This window comes from Catharus ustulatus, chromosome Z (genome assembly GCF_009819885.2).
Source record: "Catharus ustulatus isolate bCatUst1 chromosome Z, bCatUst1.pri.v2, whole genome shotgun sequence".
In the NCBI taxonomy this organism is placed as follows: Eukaryota; Metazoa; Chordata; class Aves; order Passeriformes; family Turdidae; genus Catharus; species Catharus ustulatus.
The window spans coordinates 19,526,058-19,553,549 of record NC_046262.2 but is presented as its reverse complement, the minus strand read 5'-3'; the positions used below and the strand labels follow the sequence as shown (position 1 = coordinate 19,553,549).

At 39.6% G+C, this 27,492-nt stretch overlaps 1 protein-coding gene across 1 annotated transcript in view; it reads left to right on the top strand.

The window, feature by feature from the left end:
* ERCC8 (ERCC excision repair 8, CSA ubiquitin ligase complex subunit) overlaps positions 1-6,963 on the top strand; it is a 31,657-nt gene extending 24,694 nt beyond the window's left edge. The window contains exons 11-12 of the mRNA XM_033086027.2: positions 5,173-5,259; positions 6,582-6,963. Of these exons, the coding sequence (XP_032941918.1) occupies positions 5,173-5,259; positions 6,582-6,650 (156 nt within the window). The 3' untranslated portion in view covers positions 6,651-6,963. The remainder of the gene's footprint in view (positions 1-5,172; positions 5,260-6,581) is intronic.
* The last annotated feature ends 20,529 nt before the right edge of the window (positions 6,964-27,492 follow it).

Genomic DNA, 27,492 nt, shown 5'->3' with positions numbered 1-27,492 from the left:
TAGGTCTGTCTGTAAAACATATTTTACTTGTTTTACATGTGGTGTGTCTACCTTGGCATTTAAGATCAATGGTATAGGATCACTCGTGTGCATATGCATACAAGAACTCCATCAGTCACTGTGTCTAGAAGTTTGTGATGTCAACAACTTCATTTGCTATCTGATTCTTTTTCGGCAGCACCCTTTTCCAGAGTTCAGTTCTATACTGTAGAACTGTGACTGGATTTCTTTTTTTTGTAAATGTTTTGCTTTCAGTTGTATTAAATAGTTAGTCCAAGAAACAGCATTGCTATATGTCATGGTTTAACACTGGCCAAACGCCAGACACCAAAGTCATTGGCTTACCCTCTCCTACTACAGGTTGGGCAGAGGAAAGGAGGGAAAAAAGAATTAACGAGGGGCTCATGAGTTGAGATAAGGATTGGGAGAAAAGCATTCTAAGGGCAAAACAGTTTCAAATGTAAAGGTATAAAGCAAATTTATTAACAGAGTAAGAGGAGGATAATGAGAAGTAAAACAAGCCTTTAAATCACCTTTTTCTCTCCACTCCTTCCTTCTTTCCCACCAGCAGTGCGGGGAGACAGGACCTGGGGGTTTTGGTCAGCTCATCACCTGAGATCACTTTTGTTTGGTCAGGAAGAGGAGTCTTTTCTCTGCTGTGCCATGGGGTCCCTCCCACAGGCAAACAGTCTTCCCAAAACTGTGGGTCACAAGTCCACAGGATGCAGTCCTCTAGTCTGCTCTGCTTTGGAAACAAGGGCCCTCTCTCTTTATCTCTGAAAGCAGGAACCCTTTCTTTCTATTCGGGTCTCCTACTAGGTCACAGCTTTCCCTGGCATCCACCTGCTCCAGCGTGAGCACTTTTCCCACTGCAGGGATCTCTGCATCCCCTGTGGACTTCGTGTTTTACAGGGGTGCAGCCTGTTTCACCATTGTCCTCACCATGGCCTGCAGAGGAATCTTGGCTCTGATGCTTGGAACACCTTCTCCCCTTCTTTATCCACTTGGTGTCACCATGTTCTTTTCCCTCACATGTCCTCATTTCCTCCTCTTCTCTGATTAGAAGAAAAATTGCTGCTCATAGGTACCACTGCCAACAAGTTCTACCAATGCAAAGGCTCTTCCAGGATCTCTCAGAGCTGAGAAGTTGATCTCTAAGATCTGCTTTGGGCAGGCGCTCACTGTATTTTCACTGCTGGCCAGGTGGCCCTGCCATGGCAGTGGTGCTGTTTGAGGCCTGTCCCTGTGTGGGTGTCAGGATGGAGAAGCCGTGGCACTGGCGCTGTTCGAGGCCTGTCCATGTGCGGGTGTCAGGATGGAGAAACCGTGGTACTGGCGCTGTCCGAGGTCTCCCTGTGCAGGTGCTGGGATGGAGAAGCCGTGGCACTGGCACTGTTCGAGGTCTCCCTGTGCAGGTGCTGGGATAGAGAAGCTCTGGCAGTGGCGCTGTTCGAGGCCTGTCCCTGTGTGGGTGTCAGTCTGGAGAAGCTGTGGCACTGGCGCTGTTCGAAGCCTCTCTCCATATAGGTGTCAGGATGGAGAAGCCGTGGCACTGGCGCTGTTTGAGGCCTGTCCCTGTGTGGGTGCTGGGATGGAGAAGCTGTGGCAGTGGCGCTGTTCAAGGCCTGTCCCTGTGGGGGTGAGAGGATCGAGAAGCCCCTGGCTGCCCCTGCCCTGTGCCGCAGCACAGCTGGCTCGGGGCAGCCATGCAGGCAAGGCTCACCACTGACCACACCAGGATGATACTGTCCATGGCGCCTCACCACCCCAGTGAAAAAAATCTGCATGCGTGATATTTTCATTTTCTTCTTAAATGTGTCATCAGAGAGGCGTTAGCAGCCTCTTATTGGGCCAGCAGCGTGTCCATCTTCAGAGCCATCAGCAGAAGCCACCTCTGTGGCCATACCCCACCACCAAAAAACCAGACCATGCCAAATCAACACTCTGTAATCAGGATGTCAACCCCAAGGTAGTGGTTCTGTTATTTTCACTGTGTTCACACATGTACTTCCAAGTATTTTATCCTATCTTGAGACAAATAAGTGCATTCATCAGTCTTCATGTAATTCCAATAAAAATTATGATTTTACCAGTAAAATTCCTTTCCTGAGAATGTAATGCTGTTTGTAAAATTTATAGTCACCTCTTCTATTTTACTCTATCAAGCATTACTAAATCAACGCTGCAAAGTTATGCACAGCTGTGCATTTGTATTTTGTTACTAGTTGTAAGTAAAATCAGTTTTGCTTGATAAAACCTGCTCTATTGCAAACTCTGTTGATGAATATTTATATACTTATATTTTAGCTGAATAATTTCATAATATTTTCCATTGTCATGTTTTGAATACAAAAAAATGTCAGTTCATTCTTGTCTATATTATTAAACTTTTTTTTTTTCTTTGAATGGCATGTTAGCTCACTTTCAGCTTTGGAATTTTTTAGTACATATCAAAACATAATTAAGCAAGCTGAAAGTTTTCCTTGATGGTTCTTCTGAGTCTCTCTGATGTAAGCTATGTATACACTGGTGAAATGTGTAGCAGATGGCTTTGTAACTTTTTTTGTTACTTGCTAGAACTGAATTGGACTTTACTACACTGTGTTCATGGGAAACAAGGTTTAGGTCTTTTCTGTAGTTTCAGCTATTTCCATCCAGTATTATTTGTTATTAAGAGTGTTCTTCATATTAACAGTCTTCTAAACTATTTCTGCTGTCTTTAACCCTGGTGACTGATTTATGTCCTACCCATCCTTGAATCTGGTCCTTAGATTTTTCTCACTGTTTTTTACAGAATTTCTTATTGATATTGATTGCTGTAAGTCCCTCATGTTCTTCTGTTCATTAACTGTATTTTAATTGCTATCTTTGTTTCAAATCATAACTAGAATAGGCTTCAAGAAGAAACTATATTATTGCTTGCCTTTACTGTTCTTACATAAATACCTCTGTGAAGTTAATAAGATGTTAGACTGCTTGAGTAATAAGAAATGCAGAATATGGCCCTTTAATAAGAAACATTAATTTAATGGGAGATCAGTAATTTAAAGGGTGGTGTGGAAAGAAATCTTCATTGTGCAATAGCTTAGATTATGTTTACAGTTGAATCTAACGGACTAGATATCAGTGTGCCATATTATCTGCTTAGATAATAGATCTGCAAGCAAGACCTGCCTTTCCCTTTCAGAAAAAGAAATTGCATAAATTATCATACATGTATAAATGTCATAAAATAGTAGATATGCAAAAAGAAGCAATTTTATTTAAATTGTAGCTGCTCATACTGTTCAAGAAGTGCTAGTGACATCTGCAAAGGTATTTGGCAAATCCAGTAGTAGGCTATTATGTAAGGTTAACTGAATGTTAAATAAAGTTTTATTTGCAATCTTTCTGTATATTGTACTATAAACACGCATAAAGCATGTTTGTAGTGCAATATATGTGTCTGTCTTGTACCATACTTCTGCATAGAGGTCACTAGCTCTTCTTTTGACTGATTTATGGTATGAGTCAACAGTTTAGGTAGTAATAATTAATTGTAAGTATTGCTTAGTGCAGTGGATATTAACTGAGGATCTTGCCATACCATGATCAAAAAGTGAGACAATTGGTAAGAAGAATTAAATGGAAGTATGCTGATGTCACTGGGACAATGCTCATAAGGAGTTATTTTGACATGGAAAGATCTTTTAAAGTGCTTAGAGATATATCAAAGACAGAAGGCCAAGTAGAGTACTGCTGACAGAATAAAGTAGAAATTAACCTATACTTTGGTGTAACATACCTTTTTTTAAGCGAGGTAAGTAGGATGGTTCTCTCTCTTAAATCTAATCTTGAATGTTTTTTATGCATAAAGAACTTCATGCATAGGATCCATTTTTGAAAAGTGTGGCAGCTCACTTGAATAAGATTACCCATGTAAATATTTATAGAAATTGAGCATTAAGCTTCTGCACCAAATGTCAATGTAATTAATGCAGTTCTAATTATATAGAAATTATATAGGAAACTTCCTGCAAAGGCAGACCTGTGATAATGTATTGAGCTTACATTGAATCAACATACTCATAAAATGCACATATGCAGAGAGTTGCTAGTTTAAATGTAAAAAGCAGCATACTTAAAGCAAGTCTTTCATACTGTCAACCTGAATACCACAAAAAAACTTTATATGTCTCATTCAGGCAGTTTAAATACATGACAACAATCAAGTGTTGTCAGACATCACATGTAATAGGTAGGAATAGAATTCAATATTGAAGGCATATAATATTATCTTCATACCTGTTCATTTAAGTAGCACTTCAGAAAATGCAATTGTTATAGGTGCAACATTTCTTGCAGAAGTGATGTTACTATTTCTCACCACCAAAATTTCGTCATCTTAAAGTGACAGAGAAGTCTGTATTTCCTTTAGTACACAACTAAGAAAATTAAGATATATTTGGCTTACAGTTATTTGGGGTAAGGATGGTTTGTTGCCATATGTTGCAGGGTGCCTTGTGCAATGGGATCTCAGTACTTAGTCATTTCCGTAATAAATAGAGTTATTTATATTAAAAGCAATAAATTAGTCTTTCTGATCTATACCTTCCCAACAGGGTACAAGCCTCACACTGTACTCTATTTGTCCCTTTCCTTCCCAGTGTACTGAAACTAATTTACTTAATACTTCTTTGTTCCATACATACTCTCTTTTCTGACATGTCTTGCTAGATACACTAGTATTTACTAGATTCTTGATTCTTCTGAGTTCATTCCTGGTTTTTACTTGTCATCAAAATACTTGTCTTTTTTTTGTTAGTGTATTCTTTTTTTTTTGCTTCTCCATAAACAATGTCTTAAGGTTCCTAACTGTTAAAATAGGTATCTTTTCAGGAGACAAGAGAGAGGGAAGAAGAAAAATGTATTTAAGCAATAAAGTTCATTTCTATGTGGGTTTTGCTGTTCTGGTGAGCAATCTGGAAAAAAAAAAAAACAAAACATATTTATTTTGTTTTGGCATATTACTTAAAATATGCCTACTTATCCAGATTACAATGTAAGTTAGACCATTACTATTTGCCTTTGTTTTTAAATAATATTCTCTACCTTTTTTTTCTGCCCAGTATGGTATCTATGTCACTGTTCAGTAAATTTGTGTGAAAGTAACTTTTGCTTGTTTTTTTACAGGAACTTTATAGTGGTAGCAAAGACTGCAATATCCTTGCATGGATACCAGCTCCACGAGAGGCAGTTCCTGATGATATTTCTGAAAAGGTAGTGAATTTTTGAGTTTGAACTGTATTTTTTATGGCTGTTATGCTTGGGCAGGTTGTGTGGAGACTCAGTATGAAGTATGTGATTCAGCATCAGCATTTTTAACAATTCCTAACTAAGAGAACAATCACCTGTGCATTCTTTTGATTCTTGTAGGGTTTTTAGATGATGTTTTCTCTTGTAGTTTAGTCAAATCTTTTGCAGGCTGCTAGCTTCCTACTTAGAGTAGTTAATGTCATTTCACTATGGATTTTTCAAGTTCTGCTTCTTTAATTTCCAAACTTCAGTTTGTCCTGTTTTGGAATTGTAGAGTTACTAGATTGTATTTTAAATTGTTTAAGAATACACTGTGTATTATGCAGTAAGATTAGGGATACCACTCTTCATACACAAATATTTTTGATGTGAAAATATGATAAAAGAGTTTCTAAAGAAATTTATTTTTGTGCCCAAGGCAAGACATTTAGGTTGATTGCAGGGAAGATCATATCTATGACTTTTCCAGTAGACTATTTTTTCTCTCAAGTAAGAAATAATTCAGTGAATAACCTGAGTGGGAAAAAGTCTCTATTTTAAAGCATTGAAACCATTTACAGAATACTTAGCTCTGATTAGAGCTACTCCTTTAAATTTGACACAGTGGCAGTATGTAATATATGTCATTGCTTTGAAATCTGTTAAGCTACAGCTGCTGTTTGCAAATGCTGTAAATGAACCCTTTCTCTGTAAGATGCTGTTCTGCTGTCTACAGGCCACTAATCCCTGCTGCCTCTCAGGTGCTAGAATAGACCTCTGAGTGCTTGTATAAACAGAATCTGAACCTAGAATAGATTAAACGAGAAAAAAATATTTACCCTAAGTGACTGTGGTTCAGTGCGCTGCATACAAACCCTGTAGTTGGACCCTAGTGAGGCTGAGGTGAGAAATATTTCTTGGATGTGCATAGAGGCCAGGACTGCTTCCTAAAACTGTAGTGCTAAGTTACGATGGGCTGAGGATATTATGACCTAAATTAAAACAGTGGCAGACAATAAACACAGTTATAACATTTGTTACATTTTGTACTAAACATTTGTAATACTTCCAGTCAGTCCTCTATATATTTTGTGCTGAAATTGGAATTAAATACAGTACTACTTCTTTTCATAATTTATCATGTCTCTTAATCAGCAGAATGTCTTAAAAATAGTTAAAAATAATCCAGTACGCATGTGAGATAGTTTGTCTACCTGTAGTAATTTAAAAAGTACATTTAGCTTTACCCTTATTTGATAATAGTATTTTTAATTAAGCAAAACTCTGAAAATTTTTATTTTCTCTAGTCTCTGCCTCAACAACATTTAAATCCAGCATATGAAGACGCATGGAGCAGCAGTGATGATGAAGGCTGAATTTAAATTATCAGCTGATATAAAATTGAAATTCAGGCACTGCATTCACATACTTTATCTACAGAATTTAACATTGTTGGATTTATCACAACTGGATTTTAGGTACAGTTCTGTTAGAGCTAGGTCCTTCAGAAATAAGTTTCCACTGTTCCCTGTGTTTCTTCGTCGCTGTAAAGTTAAATCCAAAGGATTACTTTTTCATACTTGCTGACTTTTGTACTTCTGCATTTTGTACATAGACATTGGTATACTTTATTCAGTGTTGAACAGCTGATAAATAAAAAATAAAAGCCCTTGGAACCAGTCAAAATTACATTGTTTCTGTTATCATTAGTACATGAGGAGATAACCCATTCATTTCCAAAATATATGATACAGAGGATTTTCCATGAAAGAGGGCTAGTTCAGAAATGCTTACAACTTTTATCAATGTCTTGGTGGACCATTTTTAAGTGCTTAGTAGGCTGTGGGAGTCAACAGATTTTTTTGCCTGTTCTTTTTGCATTTTCAGTTTTGCATGTTTTTCCATAAGTGCAGTATTTACTTCAGAAAGAGGTATAGCTGGGATCCTCTGTTTAAGTATTTATGTGGTGACCCTGTCATCTAATATCTGAATCTGCCCCAAAAAGCTAAGAATAGAAACCAGTTTAGAGTTTTTGTTGCTTTTGTTAGCAGATTTTTAAGAACAGTCTTCTATGTATGAATCACACATCCTTAGCAAACATGAAGGATTCCTGGACAGAAACAGGGTTGAAGTACAGTACAAGGCAGAGACTAGATCACATTTAGCAAAGGACTCATACAGGATTTACTAAACCACAACAGTATCTTACTTACAGATCTAATTTACAAATCTAAAGTACTTAGAGAATCTAAAAGACCAGCATTTCTTGTGCATTTGGTACAGAATATGCACACTTGCTTGCACACAGACACAAAAAGCCTGTACAAGGTGAAAAATTCCCCTTGAAGGTAGTGAAATACCCACTTCAGATGCCTTTGTGAAGGGTGGAGCCTCAAGGAGTCAGGGGTATCACTGTTCAGGGATCCTCTGAGTACAGCAAACTGGGGAGTTCCCTGGCTCTGAGAGGCCCTGCTCAGAGGGGTTTTGCTGGTCACAACCACTGCTCCAGGAAAGCTTAAACAGTCTCACTTTGGAACACTGTTTGTAGGGCTGCAAGAGAGGGGGCTTTGGTCATAACAGTGTTCCATTCTGGCCACACTTCAGGTTGGAAATTTTATTTGAAAGTCTGAGAAGAAAACATATTATGCTACTTGGGTTCTTATTCAGGCAAAAAAGTGTCCAAGGCTGTTCATTAAAACACAGGAGCTCATTAGACATCACAAATTCCTGGGAGCAGACTGTGTTTTTACTGATAAGTTAAGAGAGGCTCGGTCTGGGTGCTGTTCCTAAGGGGCATTTCTCAGGAGAGGGATTTGATGCACTGTTGCCAAATAGCCTTTTACACGCCAGTTTTTGCCTAAGTTGCACCAGGAATTAGTGCAATGTGGGATTCAGCTTAAGAAGAGACAGGCTGTGAAATATTTGTCCAAGTATCTTCTTACCCAGATGTCTTTAGGTTTAGTTGAACATAGAAACCGTTGAACATAGAAATTTGTTGCCTTGGGGGCTTCTTGCACCTACTGGCAGCTAATATCTTCTTCAGAGAATTCCTTTCAAATCCTCTTCTGATATTAGTTGCTGGTATTATTCTCCCTCTTGCCTGTTGTTCTCTGCTGGAATTAGAGGTGTTTCTGATGAGGGAAGTGAGAAACACCTATCTCTCATGTGGGCAAGAATCGAGACTTATTCTGCAACCCAGCTCCTGAAGCCGTCTATGTACTGGCAGTTGCTGATATATGGTCTTTAGTTTGTGAGGTTTAAAACCTCTTGGTTCTAGCCAGCATCTCAAACACCAATTTGTGTGAAAATTCTACTTTGAAGAATGGCATTTTTGCTATTATTTCCTTCAGTACTTCTTTCTGTAGTTGTGTTAAATTTTTTAAGCTTTCTCTTGAAAAAAATGTGTTTTATATCTTCTGCATTCTTATGGTGGCTGTACTTAATTACTAAGTGTGTCTTCAAAATGAAAAATTTTGAAGAGCAGTGAAGGTGTACTGTATATGATTTCTTACTGCCAAGAACTAGGTACTAAGCCAACACCATCACTTGCAACTTCAATCTCTTTCTTGTGTGTAAGTTAAATGTTATAATTACAGTAATTTCATGACTATAAGGCTCACCCTTTTGACTAAAATTTTCCCTCGAACCCGGAAGTGCGCCTTATAGTCCGGTGCGCCTTATCTGATGTACAAAGCTGCAAAATTTGCCAAACCGGAAGTGTGAGCTGTAAGCCGTGGGGGGAGCCGGAAGTGCCACGGCAGCCAGCTGGGGGCGGGCCCGGAGGCTCGCAGCACCACCCCTGCCGGGTGGAGGCGAGCCAGGGGGCCCGCAGCACTGCTCCTCTCGGGTCCAGGCAGTCCCGGGGGCCCATGGCTGCTGGGTCCAGGGGGCCCGCGGCACCCCCGTTCCCGGGTCCAGGCAGTCCCAGGGGCCCATGGTTGCCGGGTCCAGGGGGGCCCGGCAGCTTGCGTCACGCCCCCTGCCAGGTGGAGGCGGGCCCGGGGGCCAATGGCTGCCGGGTTGAGGCAGGGCCTCGGCCAGCAACCGCGTGGGGTGAGCTGGGGGCAGAGCCTCACTGCAAAAAAAAAAGTGCGCCTTATAGTCCGGTGCGCCTTATCTGATCTACAAAGTTGCGAATTTTGCCGACTCTGGAGGGGTGCTCCTTATAGTCCGGTGCACCTTATGGTCGTGAAATTACTGTAAATCTGAGTTTTCCCCTTTGTTTATGCCTTTCTGCTTACATGCTTATGGCATTAATTTTTATAATGTCAAACCTCTTAGAATCCAAAATGGAACAAGTAGAGTGATACAGACTTAATCACGCTTCACATCCTTACCCATCGGTCAGGAAAAAAACACATCTGAAAATCCAGTCAGATGTCAAAAGGGGTGCTTTGTTCATACTGGAATAAAATTGCTCACTGGAGAGTCAACTAGCTCATAGCTGGATTCTTACTGCTGTTAAGTGCAGTAGAAGAGTTTAAGGAGAGAGCTTAGGCTGCTATGAACTGCATTCTTATCTCATTAATGGTACTGGGATTTAGTAGTCATACTGTATCAGAGAACACAGAGAATCTAATCTTAGATTCTAGAGAATTTAATCTTTTCAGGCTGTTCTGGGAATTGAATATTGCTTAGAAGACTTTCTTTGTCTGCCAAAGTAGTAGAGATTTTTATTTAAGCTTGATACAGTAAGTATTAAAGATGGAGAAAAATTTATTTGTTCTTACAAGAGATCAAAGACTTTTCTTTCCCTTCTAGCCTAAGGAAACAATGAAGGTGGAGTCAGACTGAGCTAGTCCAACTGAAGAAATACAAAGAGCCTAAGACAAGTCTCCTTCACTTAAGTGGAAGTTGAGTTCTGTGGAAGCAGTAAGATAGATCTCTATTTATGCCTAGGTTATGGTGCTCAGAGAGTATCTGCTATTCAGACAACCAAGAAAAACCTCGTTATTTTTTTTTCTTCCTAGACAGAGATGGAAGAAAGCATTAGCACATGAGAATTTCTATATAGTTATCTCCCAATTAGTGGGAATAACAAATTAACATCATATGCTTACCTCCCTTTGCCCTCTTTTCTGTGCCTGGTGTACTAGCTCTTGCATATAAAATGACAAGTCTTAAAATTTAGGGGTTTCTTTGGTACCTTTTTTTCATTGTTTGTAGTCAGACCAGGCTTCTCACAAGACATCTGGGTTGTTTTTTTAAATCAAGAATTATTTCCTTAGTCAGCTTAGGACCCAAAATTTTAGAACACCATCATAGTAAACCTGCAAAAAAATCTCAGATTTAGCAACATCAGTATTTGTTATGTTTTCCTTCCCTATTTTCAATACTTGTATAATAGTTCTTATCTTACCTTGAATGAATACATACACATATATCTATGTACACAAGATATAAAAGTATTTGAAATGTTACTGCTTTGCCACTACTGGAGGATAGCTCTTGGTTTTGTTCCTACCTCATGGAGGCAAGGGTCTGGTTCATGTAGGTGAGAATTGTAAGCTCTTCAGTGCACACTGGCCTAGCATCTGCCATGGTGAATGGGTAAGCTTACTGCTAGCTTAGTACACATAAAGTTTGCAATACCTAGTTGCATTGTGGACATATCAGTTAAACAACAACATCTGTGCAAATAAGGGGTTTTTTAGCATGGTTAAAGTAATCCTTAAAGAAAGAGCTTGAGTATTGGCTGCATACTTAGCCACCAAGATGTGTGCTGAGGTTTTGGCACCTGAGAGATGTTCTTGAAAGCAGTATATTAGTTTCAGTGGGCAGCAGTTTGTGGTTATAATACCTAACAAAACAAAAGTATGTAAAAGATATCAATAAAGTCCTTTTGTGTGGTTAAGGCTGAGTTATGAAATGGTCATGCCTTTTTCATCCTTCACCGTTTTTGTTTCTTTAAGTCTATTTTAGAAAAATAATGGCAATGGAGGATAAAAAGGGATGACTGAGTGGCCAGGAATTCAGGCAGGTGCATAACTACTCTCCACATCTTCATCCTTTCTGATCATGTCTGTGTGTTTTGTCAGCCTTACTCACCAGCCCACAGGCTCTGCCCAGATGACAACTAACCAATGTCATCCAACATGCTGGCAACCCTTAACCACGCCCAGTCCTGCCAAATTCCAGTGAACCCAAAAGACTGAGAAGAAAATATTTGGGGCTATTAAGGAAGCATTTTATTTACACATGAAAGAATATTTTAATTGCATAGGCATACAGCACTGTTCCTAATTTTCATTTTATCACCGTTTGCCTTCAAATTAAGTTAGGAAAAAACTGGTATATTTTTAGTGGCACATTTTAACTTTGTGCTAAGGAGTCTTTCAGATGCTCACTGAGATCTATGCACTGGAAAGATTACAAATCCACCCTTTTCTTAGAACTATGAGGCAGGGATACATCTGCAGTCCTAAACAAGTTTTGTAATAAATTTCCTCATGCCAAAATGGAGATTATAATCAGCAGTTTAAATCAGTCCAACCAGTTATTTTTACAGCCATATGTTTGTAATCTAAAGTAACATGTTTAAGCAAGAACCAGGTGATGTATTCAGCAACGAAAATATGTATATGCCTTTGTTTAATATAAAACGCGTTAATATGGGAGGCAGAGAAAAGGGGCTTATGAAAAGATTTTTTTGCTGTTCTCTTCACATTTGGAAAATACTGAGCGTTGTTTCTTTCTATTGCTTCTAATTGCAAGGCACTTACTGAATTGGCTACTTTGCAATGACTAAAGGTCTTAGCTCCAACATAATTATTAAAACCTTCTAAGAAAATTTTAAATCATATTTTTAGAAAAGTTATCTCAAAATAAATATTCGTTATAAATAAAGAAATATATTATAATTTTACTGGAGATCACTGACAAGAATAAAATTTGGTAGCCAGCCAGTTCCATTTTTATATAAAATTTAAAGTTGTTTCTTAATCTTCTCTGTTAGTATTTCAGGATGACCTCTGAAAGAAATATAGCTATTAGTGCCTGCCTACAGTTCTAATTTCATCCACACAAATATGTCTTGGTCTGTATGATGGATCTTTTACATGTCATTGCCATTTTAAGAAAGGGGGGAGCCTGGGAAGGAAACAGAGACAAGAGAAAAAAAAGATAGTGCTTTTTTCGGGCTTAGGGCACGTCTGTTCTGCAGGCAGCAGTGTGATACAAAGCTGTTAAGTTCAGCGGATGTGAGCAGCTCCACCACATGCTGATCTGTCTGCCTGGAGGCTCTGCATTGGTTCACCCGGAGGGATGGCACTTTGTTGATATGCTTCTTTCCTATTTTCTGTAGGTACACTGTGTCAAAGGACACAATGAACGTAGCTGTTTGGGGAGCCCATGTTTGCTATGATAAAAGATACACCAGGGAGTAGGTGTATGTTAAGAATATCGAGTTCTCATGTTTTGTGGCAGTTAAAAGGGAGTGTCTTGTGTTGCTCAACAGTTAATTACTGTTGCTATCACCTCCCACACTGTTCTGTAACACCGCAGGAAATCAGCTGGGGATTATTCTCATGCTAGCAAAGATGAAAAAAAGTGGTTTGGGATTTTATAAAATATTAGATTTTCCCCATCTCTAATTCTTCCAGGGGAGTATATGGCCCAGAAATATATTTTTGTAGCAGAATCGTGCATTATGGCCTATGAGAGTCGAAGTTAAGTATTCAAACAGTCTGATGCTGTTCATGGTTTTGAACTGTCACTACTGTAACAGGAGCCTTAGACTGAGCAGTTCTCGTACACATCTGTGGGAAATGGTCACATGTTGGCATGTGCTAGGAATGTATTGCATGTTCTCAGGGTAGTGCACAAATTGTTTCCCAAGAAAAACGTAGTCTAGAGTTGCATGGAACTTTGACATCTGAATACTATTCATCATTATTTATAAAGTAAGTTTCCAGAACACTTAATTGTGTTGCAGACAGCTAATATACCTGAGGGCCTAAATGAATGTTTGAAATAGCTGCTTCATCCTGTTCTGCCACTCTGGTTAATGACTTAAGTTTAGGTTGACTAATGGAGTATATCAAAGTAATTTAAATAACACTCAGCAATGAGCTTCTATATTAAATGTAGATACCTGTGATAATTGCTGAATCTTGTAGTATAAGAATTATATTTATGCTTAGCACAATCCCCCTGTGTTGGACTATAGGTTTCACTGCTTAAGGAGGCTTGCTTTGTGTGCCCTAAACATGTAAAAAGTCTTACTGGTACATCTCCTATCAGTAGGAAAGTGGATGTTCTAGTGGCCTTGAAAACTGTGCCAGCAAAGTTTTTTGCCCACCAGAAAGAGGAAAAATTATGCAAGTCAAAAGATAGGCTGCTCAAGCACAAAAAAAATATGAGTGTCATGGCTTAATCTCAGAGAGCAACTAAGCACTGCACCACTGGTTGCTCACTCCCCCCTACCCTAGAAGGATGCATGGGGGCAGATAATGGAAGGGTGAAAGTGAGAAAACTCATTGGCTGAGGTAAGAATAGCTTAATGATGGAATAAAATATAATTACAATTATAATTATAAATTGTAAGGAAAAATAAAAAATACACACACACCCCCCCAAAAAAACCCAAAACAAAACAAAAACCAACCAACCAACCAAACAACAAAAAAAACCCCCAAAAGAACAACCAAAGAAAACACCAAACCACAAAGAGATAGAAACAAAACTCAAGAAAGACGACTTGCAAATAAAAAGACCATGCAAAAAGACGATGCAAATAAAAACAATTGCTCACTCATGATCAATGCTTCTCCCCACTCTTCACTTTCCATTGGCTTTATATGCTGAGCGTGATGTCATATGAGATGGAATATTCCTTTGGTCAGTTGTGGGCAACTATCCTGGTTGTGTCCCCTCCCAGCTACTTGTGTCCCTCCAACCTCCTTGCTGGTTGGGTGTGGTAAGGAGAGGGAAAGGCCTTGACACTGTGTGAACACTGCTCAGCAACAGCTAAAACATCCCTGTGCTATCAACACTGTTTCCTGTGCAAATCCAAAAGAGCTCCATGATAGATACTGTGGGGAAAATTAACTCTACCCCAGACTAAACAAGCACATAGAAGAAAAAAAGGAGCTATTGTAGTTTACAGATGAAAAGGTAGACCCCTACTTGTGCCACAAGATACACAGGGTATGCAAGTTCAACAGTCCTCCATGCTACAATGGTGCATCAACCAGCGCTAGTGCCTACTTCTGTGTTGCCCTAATCTTCCAAAACTGGGGGTGAAAGTCCTGCTCCATGGGGATCAGGTCATGAGAGCTGTGAAAGCAAGGCTTTTCACACTGCTCCACCTTCCCTATATCTCCATTGCTTTAGCAATGTGAATTAAATACAGGTCCCTCATGGTCCCTAGCTCCTGTCTCCTTTCTCCCCGGCAGGCTGTTCATAATCTTTTCTATTAACTTGCATCTCTTTTCTCTGCTGCCCACAGCAATGCCTACACAGATCTCCAAACCAGGACATAATCCTGTCTACACCAAAGTTCTCAATCCTTTATACATCCAATATAATTCATCAAGCTTGTCTTAAAATTAGTAGTTTTCTTTGCTTTTGAAGTATCACCCAGCCTCTCTGGGGAGTGCTTAGGCATGTCCTCCCCTTTCTTCTTGATTTCCGTTTGATTACGTGCTTAGGTGCATACAGAGATTTGCTAATTCAAATAGTGTTTTGAGCAGCAGAACATGAAAACTTTGATCTGAAAGACATTTGACTGTGTTAGAGCAGAAATGTACCAGAGTAAGGAAAATGGGAGGGAGATTTCATTATCTGTTTTATAACCCAGTATTAACATATACATGCACTTTCTGGAAATCACACTGACTGCTTGTTAAGTCACTTGGACTGGGTACAATATTTTTCTATCAATTAGCAGCTTACTGGTTTTCACACTTGGAACATTTATTCATTAAAATGAGTAAAAAATGTTGTCTTAAAAACTTAGCATTTAAGGTTTTTTTTTTTTCATTTTATAATTGATCTGTGTTCATTATTTTCCTCAGACACTTGCAGCTTCTTAAAATCTTGCAGTCATATACAAAAGTGCTTATATCAATCAAGGTCTAGTTTATCTAAAGAGACTTAATTAAATAAAAGTATAGTTGAGGTATTATAGAAATCTTTGTAAATCATCATCACTACTACTACTACTACTACTAATTGCTGTATTAAAGTATCGCTCAGTTTTATAATAATTTTTGAAATCTAAACTGTCAGCTTTGTTGTTGATGCTCATTGTAGATGATCTTTCCTTCTTTGCCCAAACTAATATTGCTGCCCTTCACATCAGGATTTGTTAAATGCAAATCCAATTTGTTACGTTCAAATCCAGTTTCACTAGTCCCAACTGATTTACAGTAATTTCACGACCACAAGGTGCACCGGAGTATAAGGCGCACCACCGGGGAGTCGGCAAAATTCGCAACTTTGTAGATCAGATAAGGCGCACTGGACTATAGGGTGCACTTTTTTTTGCAGCGAGGCTCCGCCCCCAGGTTCCCCCTACGCGGTTGCTGGCTGAGGCCCTGCCTCAACCCGGCAGCCATTGGCCCCCGGGCCTGCCTGTACCCGGCAGGGGCGGTGCCTCGGGCCCCTAGGCCCACCTGTACCCAGCAGGGCCGGGGCATGCCCAATGCTGCTCCGTGCCACCTCTCCGGGATCGGGGCATGCCTGCTGCCCCTCCCTGCCACCTCTCCGGGGCCCGACTATGGCCGCCGCCCCTATGTGCCGCCTCCACAGGGCCGGGGCGTGCCTGTGGAGGGGCTGTCCCGCCTGCATGGGGCCGGGGCATGCCTGCTGCCGCTCCACCCCGCCTCCACCTGGCAGCCGTGGCCCTGTCGGCTCCCCCTGCAACTCGCAGCTCTAACTTCCAGGTAGGCAAATTTCTGAACTTTGTGCATCAGGTAAGGCGCACCGGACTATAAGGCGCACTTCCAGGTTCGGGGGAAAATTTTAGTCAAAAGGCTGCGCCTTATAGTCGCGAAATTACTGTAATTTCTCTTAAGATGTTCTCATTGCCTTGTCTCTCGTCACTATGTCCAAGACAGCTGCAAGCTCTGCTCCATGCAGAATTGAGATATTATCAGTTTATGAGTCTGCATTTTGCTTTCAGCAGCATCCCATGCTGTCCAATTGTTGTGGGTGTCCCAGGCCAGTGTTAACCCAGCAAATGGACAACTGACCATAGCTGAGAAACATTAGACCTTGCTTCTTTTTCATGATCATATTATCCACTCTCCTTCCTTTCTGCTATCCTAAAGCTTTATCCCCTTCAGTTCTCATACCACTGAATGCTTTTATCAGAGGCACATTAAACATATGAATGATTTCATAAAGGATGAAAACCTTAATCTAATACTAACAGAAAAGCAAAAATTTATTTTATTGCATCTGCAGATTATAAATACTGTAATTTGTATTATAAATCATTATAAATTGTTTTGGGATAATTAGCAAGAAATAAAGGGACTAAGTAGCATTGCTTTACAGTGTCTTGACAGAGACACCTGGCTTTGTTAAAAGCTATTGTCAAAAATATCTTGAGGAAAGTATGAGTTCTCCCAAATCTTGTAAAATCTGAGCTCATACTACACAAACTGAGATTTCCTTGATTAGACTCTGCAGAAATCTGCCAGTAAGTAATGTTCTGTATTATTCCAAATCCACCAAATGTTATTCTAGGCAGAGCTGTCACCCATTCAAGAAGACAAAGGTATTACCAGAGATAACAAAATCAGGGAAAGTCAGCCCTGTTTACCACTCTGCCATCTCCGCCTACATGCAGTTTTTGAACCTCTCAGGGCTTTTAAGGCAGTACAGTCGGGTACAGGGATGTCCTTGGAAACTGGGTGCTAGGGTTCAAAATTATTAAAATTTACTTTGCATCCCCTCTCCTCAAACGCAAGAAAGCGAGCTCTGGTGCAAAATTGGATCGCTTCTTTGCTCTTCATGAATGAAAATCCTCTTATGTCTTGGTAGAATCTTAAAAATAAAATGCAGTATAATTGAAAGGAGTTTGTAGGTAAACTCTTCCACTCTTCTGCTCTGCGCACCTTCCCTTTTTACATTACTTAGACTATTTTCCCCACCTTTCTTTGTAGCCTGTTTGAAAAAATAAGGTGTTTTCTTGGAAACTCTAATCTAAAAACCTTTTAACTGTTAAAGATTAACCACTAAAGCATCTGTGAAAAAGCACACAATTCTCTGACATTTGACTCCATCCTGCCGCGCTGCGAAACTATTGCAATGCTTCAATGGCTTGTTCACACTTACCAGATTGACATGAAGGCACAAAAGCAGGCTAATGTCGTGCCGTATAATGTCGGGAGCCGCGAATGCCCCTAACCATGAACGAGTGTAGGACTTGTCTTTCAGTGGCACCATTTATTGGTGATTTTGATAGTAATTAAATGTTCTACTGAATTTTTTCAGAGTGCCTTGTGCACTTTCAGAGTGGAACAGAGGAGGGTTGCATGAGTACCTGTGCACAGAGAGGGAAGGGGATGAATACAGCAAATCACGCCCAGGTGGCGGACATAAAAAGGCTTTTTAGTAGTTTTTAGTTGGTTGACCCTCCTGGATGTAAGGTGCCCACCAAAGCTGCTCTGTCACTACCCGCCACAACTGGACAGGGGAGAGAAAATAAAAGGCTTATTGGTTGAGATAAGGACAGGAAATTGATCACTCCTAGATCACAAACCAGACTGAACTTGGGGATATAAATTGAATGTATTACTAAAAACATCAGAGCTGTATAATGAGAACACCTTCCCACACTCCTCTCTTCTTCCCAGCTCTGTCTCCTTCCCCAAAACAGTGCAGGGAAACAGGGAATGGGGGTTATGGTCAGTTCATCACATGTTGTTCCTGTCATTGCTCAGGGAAAGGAGTCCTTCCTCTGCTCCACTGTGCTCCTCTCCCCATGGGAGACACTTCTCCAACACAAATTCCTCCCGCAGGCTACAGTTCTTCACAAAATGCTCCAATGTGGGTCCTTTTCCATAAGGTGCAGTTCTTCAAGAATAGCCTGCTGCAGTGTGGGTCCCCGACAGAGCCATAGGTCCTACCAGGAAACCTGCTCCAGCATGGGCTCCTGTCTTCGTGGGTGGGCAGGTCCCTGCCCCTGGAGCACCTCCTGTACTGACCTTGGTGTCTGTAGAGCTGTTCCCCTCTCCTATTCTCACTTTGCTCTTCTCTGAGTGCATTAACATCTGCACAACTATTCCCTTTTCCTTCATGATTTGCCATGGCCAGGAGTGGATCTGTCCTGAATCCAGCTGTGATTGGGTCTGTCTGGCGGGTGGGAAGCTTCTTGCAGCTTCTCACAGAAGCCACTCCTACTACCAGAACCTGGACATGCAAATGCTATACAGTGATGTACATGTGCAGCTGGGAAAGCAAAGCTTTGGAATTAGTATTTTAGATCACACAATATTATTTCAGACAAGAAAACTAATGCCCTGGTGTGGATAGGCATTTTCCAAAAGGTATCTACACATGTTGAATTTGGGTGCCAAACGTGGTTCAAATTTTCAGAACTTTGCAACTGTATCTGAATTTACCTGGATTAACAGATATTTTGGCCTTTCCTGTAAACAAGTTGGTGAAAAGCAGTTTCCAATGTCATTGAGAAGTTTTGCATAGTTCTCTTTTAGTGATATTAAAATATTTATTTATAGGTCACAATAAAATCATAGTAGAAACCATTTCACAATTTAAATTGAATTAGACCAGATTGGTAAATTTCTCGGCTTTTAGGAATTTCAGTGAAATTTCAAGTGGCTATGTGATTTTTGCCTTAAAATTAGAAGTAATTACTTTTATTGTATATTAATTTGTGATCTGGAAGATTACAGAGACAAAGACTAGCAGAGACAAAGACTAGATATACAAGAACAAGAAGTAATCCAGCTGATAATCAGAAAGAGAGTGGGAGAAAGGGAATGTTGTTGGCTTTTCTCATGTATGTATTTTTAATTTTTTTGTTGTTGATGTTATTATGGTTGCTGTCACATTAACTTCTATGTGTATGTAGGATAACTTCCTTCACTATTCTCTGCAGTTTGCAGAATCTTAGACCAGAGGATTAGGGGCATGTCCTGACAAAGAGCATTAATTCCTGTATGGCTTCATATATGAAAGTCGTGCCACTAGAAAAAAACAAAAGTGCTTGGAGGTAACTTCTCCTCATCTTTAGTATCTGGCAAAGAGACGGGCTGCCTTAAGAACGGAAAGAGTGACTAGAAAGCAACAGTAAGTAACAGTCCTTTTCTTTTGGTTACAATTACATTGTATCTACTAGGAAGAATTTCAGCTGCATTCAAGAATGTGAAGTGTCTGAAAATCTTAACCTAAGTTTAGAATTTCCATTTTGTTCTCTTACTGCATGTCTCAGTAGAAAAGGTGAGCACAACAAATACAATAAATATAATACCTCAACTGCAGTAAGACTCTCTATAAAACAATAGTTGTCAGGAAGGGAAAAGATTAAAGATGAAGCTTCAGAATATTCATTAGAAATACTTGAGAAGGCATGTCAGAATCACAGAAATGACAGGTAGCATCGGTTATTAGTTTTCTGCTATCCAGTTTAAGAATTTTTAACTCCTAGGAGTCATGATTTTTTTTCCTATGCTTAGTCTAGAAACCATAGTTTCTGAGTTTGTGGCTGTTGCATGCACAGAGAAAACAGTACCTCAGGTGCAGAACTGGTCTATGAACGTAGGACTTGCAAACTTCCCTGAAGATTTAGCCCCCAAAATGTCTCCATGTGAAAAACATTAGACTATGTATTATTCCATAGCAGTCCATGGACTCATGCAGAGGAAGTGCATGCTTTTTTTTGAAATGTTGAGATTTTAAAATAAGATTCAATTGCAAACAGTTGCAATTATCTCAGCCAATCTCTGTTTGAAGTGTTCTTATAGCCCATTGCTTTGCCTGTGGCTACTCTAGAGTGAGTGTAAAGGCAAATGGGTGGAGGTATGAAAACAAGCATCCTTAAAAGGACTTCTCCACAAGAAATTCTTTGCTGTGAGGCTGCTGAGGTACTGGAACAGGTTGCCTGGAGAAGTTGTGGGTGCCCCATTCCTGGTAGTGTCAAGGCCATGTTGGATGGAGCTCTGAGAAATCTGAGCTAGTCTAGTAGGAAGTGTCCTGCACATGGCAGGGGATTTGGAGCTAGATGATCTTTAGGGTGTCTTCCAACCCAAACCACTCTATGATTTTTCTCTCAGCTTCCACCTACACCTAAAAGTGAAATAATTCTCTGCCATTTGATATGAAGCCACATTCCCACTTTCACATTTTACTCTAGATCTATTTAACAATAGTAAAGAAGGAGTAGGAGCAAAGAAACAAATACCGCACTGCTATGAACCACACTGTAAGACATAATGGTGCCTCGTGCAGGTGCTTAGCGTGCCCCCAGATGCAGCTGTGAAATATGACAGCAGTCCGCCTGGGAAAAGGTTCTCAGCATCAATATAGGTCTGGAATATATCCTGTAACAAAAATATGCCCTGATGCATTTTAAGTCTCTTGCTGACAAGTTGAATTGCTAAGCTAGAATAGAGAGTTAGTGGTTTGGGGGTTTTCTTTTGGGGGGTAAGAAACCGTTTGTTTCTAAGACTATATTTTTCACTAGTCTGTTTGTTGGGTTTTCTTTCTTCAGTACTCGATTTAGGCTCCAGATTCTCCGAGGCAGAATGTCTTTTTCCAGTCATGTAACTAATCATATATTTAAGCCGGAGCCTCACTGTTTGATAACTCTGCTTCCCTCATTTAAACAATAGCATCTTTATCTGTAAAATTCATTGTTCTGAAATGTTCCAAGTGCCATTTTTGGTGAGTGGAATGGAATAAAGGAATTTCAAGCACTTTGTGAAAAAATCAGACTACCTAGCCCATCCTCTGCAAGCATGTCACATCTCTATAAGCGGTAGTGCTGCCTGCTAGTAGTGTCTGCTTTTAAGAGATTCTCATGGCTGTCTGGAAGATCAAGGATAATAATGGCAATGTAAATGAAGCTGTGTTGGCCTGTGAAGGGGTATGCAGGGTTTTTAGCTTGAGTTGATAATAAAGTCAAATCCCCAAAGCAGATTGATGCACAGACAAATAATAGCCTGGGCAACAGTTTCATAACCTCATGGGGTCAGCTCTTCTCCTGTCACCTCTCCTCCTGACATGGTGCTTCTTAAGTATAGCACAGCTTTGTCAGACTAGGCAGACTGAAGAGAGTTTACTTAGTCCTTGAGGAAGGCTTTAGAAGGCTTTAGTTCCTTGCTCTGGGTTTATTGTTGCTGTGGTTACAGACACTTAAGCTGGGAAAAATAAAAGGAGTTCAGGTATGTTTATGAGAACTCTTATGACATGCATGTCTAAATGCATATCCTTTAGAAGGAAAACTTTAATCACAATACGGAGATGTCTTCATTTGCAAGTTGCATTGTAGTGGATCAGTTGTTACCTGTGAAAATGTCAGATTTGACTGCAAAGGTTAAAGAAAAGAGGGATACGACAAGAAATGCAGGAATAAAAGTTTCTGTAACACTGTATACCTTGTGACCCATGGAGGAGAGATAGTGAGGTGCATGCATGGCTGTGGTAGCTGGTCAGGAGTGTGTAGACAGGATCAGAATCTTTTGTTTGGAGAAGGCTAGAGATAGTTTTATGTAAGTGAACGTTGAGTACGTATTAGCTATTTGAGCATGCAGTTTTATTTTCCCTTTATTTTCTTGAGGTCTTAAAACTCTCTGCTACCCTTTGGAGAATGTTAAAAAAGCATCAAAGAGAGAAGATGCAAGAAAGAACTACATTCTTGCCTATTTCCATGCCATGAGCTTGTTGCCGAAAAGGAAGGAGAACATCATGGGCAGAACTGAGCGTGAAAGAGATTTTGTTTGGGTAACAACACTATGAGGTGAAATCTTTGTCATCTCCTCCATCCAGAGTTTTGTTGTACACATTTTCTGTATTTGCTATTTGTCCTGCACAGCTTCAGCTCATTATTTGAAGGGACTGAAGACTGTAACTTGTCCTAGCAAAAAAATCTCTTTAAGATGGTTCATGTAAGTCTTCATAAGATCTTACCATGCAGTTTATCTAACTGTTCTGATCAGTGTCTTCCTCACTCCAAAGAGAAACATGAATGCCCTTTGCACTGAGGGTGGCATGTGCTCTCATTCTCCAGATTAAAAGAGATCTATGACTCCTCCAGCATTTTCTTTGTGACTGCCATTATTGTCTTGCAGCACACCTGCCATCTGGACATGTACTGGAAGATGGTGAGTTTTTGTGACTTTTTGAGTGTTTGTGACTATAATACGTTGGGGATGTAACTGCAGGCTTGCACAATGCATCCTTTCATAAAGGAAAGCCACTGGGTGTCCACATTTCTACATCATAAGAAAAGATATCCATTATGCCTTTTGCAACACTGCTAGAAAAACAAATACATGAGTGGAGAATGTTGATGTTGTTTGTTTGGGCACATTTTTTGTTTTGTTTTGGTTGGGGCTTGTTTGTTGGTTTTATTTTGTTGTTTATTCTTTCTGCTTAATTTCAAAAGCCTTATTTAAAATGCCTGATCTGTGGTAGTCTTATACATATGGAAGACCACAGAAGTGTCATTAGCTATGAAATATAACAACAATTTCTGTTTGATTGATTACTAATTAGCTTATGCAACTTCTTTTTCAGGAATTCTCTCACAGGCACATTGCCAGTGCAGATGCTCAGTTTCAATACCAACCTGTTTGTGTGGGGAACACAGCCATGATGAGACAGTTCAAACTACATGCCACACAATTAAAAATTAGTTGAAATTCCCAGCCTATTCTTCATAGCATTTTCTTCAAAACTTAATCCAAATTAGCAAGTTCTTACACTTACTAAACTGGTCACTTCTAAACTTATTGGAACCATAATTTAAAAAGAGGTAGTGCTTATTTTCATTCATTTGAAACATATCTTTTCTATGGCTCCTTTTCTAAGTGTCTTGAACAGCATGACTGTCTCAACTATTTTCCCATGGTTTACTTTTCCTTGAGCATTAGTAGCTATATCTTCAGTTTCAGAGTAACTTCCTAATCTCCGACCTGTTTACCAAACACAGGTGACATAGTTGTCATGGGGAGAATGGGAACAATTCAATCTTCTTTGTTTAAAATCAGATGGCATAACTCTAACATATTCCCAGAAATGTGTTGAATATCCCTTTCCCTTGAATATCCATTTCTTTACTTTTAGTTTCCTGTTTTTCTTCCCAATCGCATCTGCAGAATGTTTTTATAAAAATAAATAAATAAATAAATAAAAATCCATTAAAAGATTAGGTTTCCACAATGCATTGTTAGGTGCATGTAATGTGATCAAGAATCAATTTTAGAAAGTTACTTCTTGATACGATTTTACTGTAGTTTTGTATTCTTTGAGTAATGTCATATCTGTCAAGGCAGAATGGATTGTGGATTTGTTATAATTAATCATAAAGTTCCCTTTTCTGGTCTTTCATTTTTTCTTCATATCTCAGAGACTGGCAGAGAAAGGGGAGAAAAACTGCCTCACTGTTAGCAAGCTTATGCAATTTTATGGGATCCTTGTGGACACTGGCATAAGAAATATGAGAAGAGACAGGAGAAAAAAGTAGATTTTTTTTTTTTTTTAATAGAGAGGGGTGAGCTTCCAATGGCCTCCTAAGAAACTTTCTAGATTTCTTACAAGTTATGTCCTGAGCGTTGTTGGTTTGAGTATGAAACAAACAAAATAGTTCAAGGGCTTTGATTTGAAGGTCAGTTCTCATTGCTTCACCAAGATGTACCATCTTTGTAATACATTATCACAGAAAATGTCTGCAACCTGGCAAAGTTAGTTGAAGCTTTTGCATGGACACTGAACACAGCAGATAAAGAACTCTTTAACAGCATCCCTGTCCCTCCAGTTCAAGGAACATGGCAGTCCATGAATTTCTAGAGTGATGATTCACTAGTGAAGAAATAGGAAAATAATATGAGAGAGAGAGAGCTATTTATGCATCTCTGTGTCACCACATGCTTCTCGGACAAAGAGTCTGTCTCTTTCATCTTCAAAGTGCAAACTAGCAGCTACTCAAGCCTACACCAAAGATCTTATTTTTCCTTACCCTTGCAGATGTTGTGCAGCACATGGCATGTGGGGATGATACAGACAACTACATCTTCATTAGCACCAAAGAGTTTCCATAGGCTATATTAGTTTATCTTTTCTTACCTCATTAACTCACTTGTTTCTAAAAGCCCACAATAAACTTTTAATCAGGTAAAATCCAAGTTGATTATTCTCATTTGGAGATGGTATAACATGTACTAGTAGCTTATTGTCATTGATCTTCCTAAGCTCTAAGCACACACATTCGTGTGGGATTGCACTACAGCATGCACCTCTCAGCTTGGCCAACTAGCACAGTGCAGGTGTTCTTCAAAGTTAGCATTCACTTATTGGTGACCTTTGGTTTTGGTGTTGGGTTTTTTTTCTCTTGTTTTGTTTTTTTTTTTTTTCCTATGATACATGTTAGAATCTTTTTGGAGTCATGGAATTCCTACTGTCTAAAAGGAACTTATGTTTCCAGACATGTTTATCCACCCAGTTCATGGATAAGACTGTAATTATAGCATGCTGTTCTGGCCCAGGAACAACAAACAGGTCCCAGAGCCCTTGGCATCCTAAAAAGATTGTTACTTCTTTTAGCTTTGTCTGAGTTCCTACAGGATAAAACTTTTGCTCCTATCACTGTCAGTAACATATACAGGTAAAATTTGACTTATAAAAGATTTAAAACAGTTGGTAGATAGCCTCTGAATTAGAAATCTCAGCTGTGAAAAGCTGTAAGATGTAGGCTGCAGAACAGCCACTGTCCAGCTCTTTTTTCCATATAAAATTTTCAGACATGGGGCAGACTAAAATGAAAAATCTGCTGATGCAAGGTTACGATTTTTGGGAACAGGCTGGCCAGGTGTGCTTTGGTTTTCTCATTATGTTCAATCAGGCTTCTTTGGCTGACTGCAATGCACTTTTTGTGGGTGATTTAATTTTCCTTCCTGGTATAGATTGAGTTGCAATCAGCCTGCATTCAAGCAATACACTCTGAAGAGGTGAGTCACTACCAGTTTTCATTTGAGAAGCCTGGTGTGTATATAATAAAGTGCATCATATAATGTGTGTGTGCATGTATTCTAAGTTTACTTATATATACAGTATATTCTACATGTGTTATACTATATACATTATGCAGAAAGTTTAAAATATATACATACATAGTAGAATATATATATTGCATGTGTATATTATATATGTATGACACAGTGACACTGCTTCTATTAAACATCCCCTTTAATTATATTTTTCATACACTTAGGATTATTTCTTATACATTTGCAATAGTAATTTTTTACTCTACTTTTGGGGCATCTTCTCCTTTACTCCTGCCTAGTATCAATCTTAGATACAAAACAATTTTCTATGGACCTAATGATTTTAATACTGTTACTTGAGATAGATGGGTTTACATGGAAGGTTCTCTATTTGAATAGCTTTGTCATGTTTGCAAGAGTTCATCAAATTCACTATTGTTCAAATGTCACAACTGAAACCCAACATGTAGGTCAACACATAACTATTGAAACAGGCTGACTTGACAATAGTGGAGTACCCTGTGTTGTGGTTGTGGTGCCAAGAAGCCATGAAAACCCAGTGACTACTCACTTCTGTACAGTCACCTGCAATGTATGTGCCCAGATGGAGGGGAAAACCTCCCTGCAAAACTCAGCTCATCCAGAGAGATATGAGCAGGACTGAGTCATCTTTTCACCTTGTCCCACAGCAAAATTGATGATACACGTCTGAGGAAGAATTCCTTTGTGGTGTGCAAACTGCTCCTGGAAAGTCACTGCAAGCATTACACAAGGGGCCATCCATAGTGTTCTAGAAGAGACCTAGGTAGAAAAATTATCAGAAAGCTTCAGCTAAATGAAAGGCACTGTTTTGACTCAGAGGATTAGGAGAAGATGCAATATTTTCTGCAACAAGCAGTAAGAAAATTCTGAAAATAACTCCAACTAAAAATGAGAAGGGGCTAGAGGCCCTTCTTTTGCCAATCCAGCTGCCCAACACAGCGTTGTGACAGCTGTGAGAGACTGGCCACCTGCAGCAGAACCTGCCTCAGACAGGTTTGGCAATTGTGACTCAGAACACCTGTACTAGTGTGCAGACAAACCAGGTGCTCTCCAGAAAACCAAAGCTGGCAAACAAAATTTGGGTTACCCTTGCATCTCTTCAAGATTGCTGTGCAGATATCTGTAGGTGTTCTTGGGATGACTACCTTGTACTGTGTCAGCAAAAGCACCTAACACTGTTGCTGGATTAGGAAGTGGTTCCTGTGGTTCTCCTGCTGATCAGCTACTGAAGGCTTCAAATACAGCCCTTAGAGAATACTTATCTCTAAAAGTTTCTTAAAGCATATGAGCTACTTGGAATCTAGTAAGGTACAAAAATAAGGTAAAGCACTATCACTGTTCATGGCAAGTACAGTTCTTCATTCATCATACACCAGTAGTTATGTCTTTAGCATCTTGTAAAGTTCATTGGGCTGTCTCCAGAGTCTGTGTTTATCCCTTGTCCTACTCTTGGAAGGGACATATAGCGAACTTAAAAGATTACTTAAATCTACAGTAAATATCACGTGCAGCACTCTCAAGCTAAGAACTGAGAAAACTTGTCTGCTGCCATCTCCCTCGTTTACAATGTAAATGTCACTGACTTGCTGTGTGTCTTGGTTTTCTTTGTGTGTTTAGGGCACAGATGTCTCCTTTATGCTGCCTTTTTCCTGGTGCATGTTAATGATTTACCTGCCCTGAACAGGTCAACCATTATTTCTGTCCTCTCCCATTATTTCTGTCCTCACAGACTTGCTTGATGGTTCAAATTACCTTTGCTCCTGAAGTGCATGGAAAGCAAGGACTTTTTATGGGCTCCAAAGAAAGAAAAGCTGTTGATGCTTTTGGCATCGAATGTGTTAGATCTGTTAGTTTGCATCTGGTTATTGTTTCCTGGCTTGCTTTTCTTTTTTGCATGAATGACAACAGCTATGTATTTTTGAAGCCTACAGGTAACCTACTTTTTTTGCTATGCACCCCAATGTTACATTTTGTCTTAGCCAAGGCAGCCCTATCA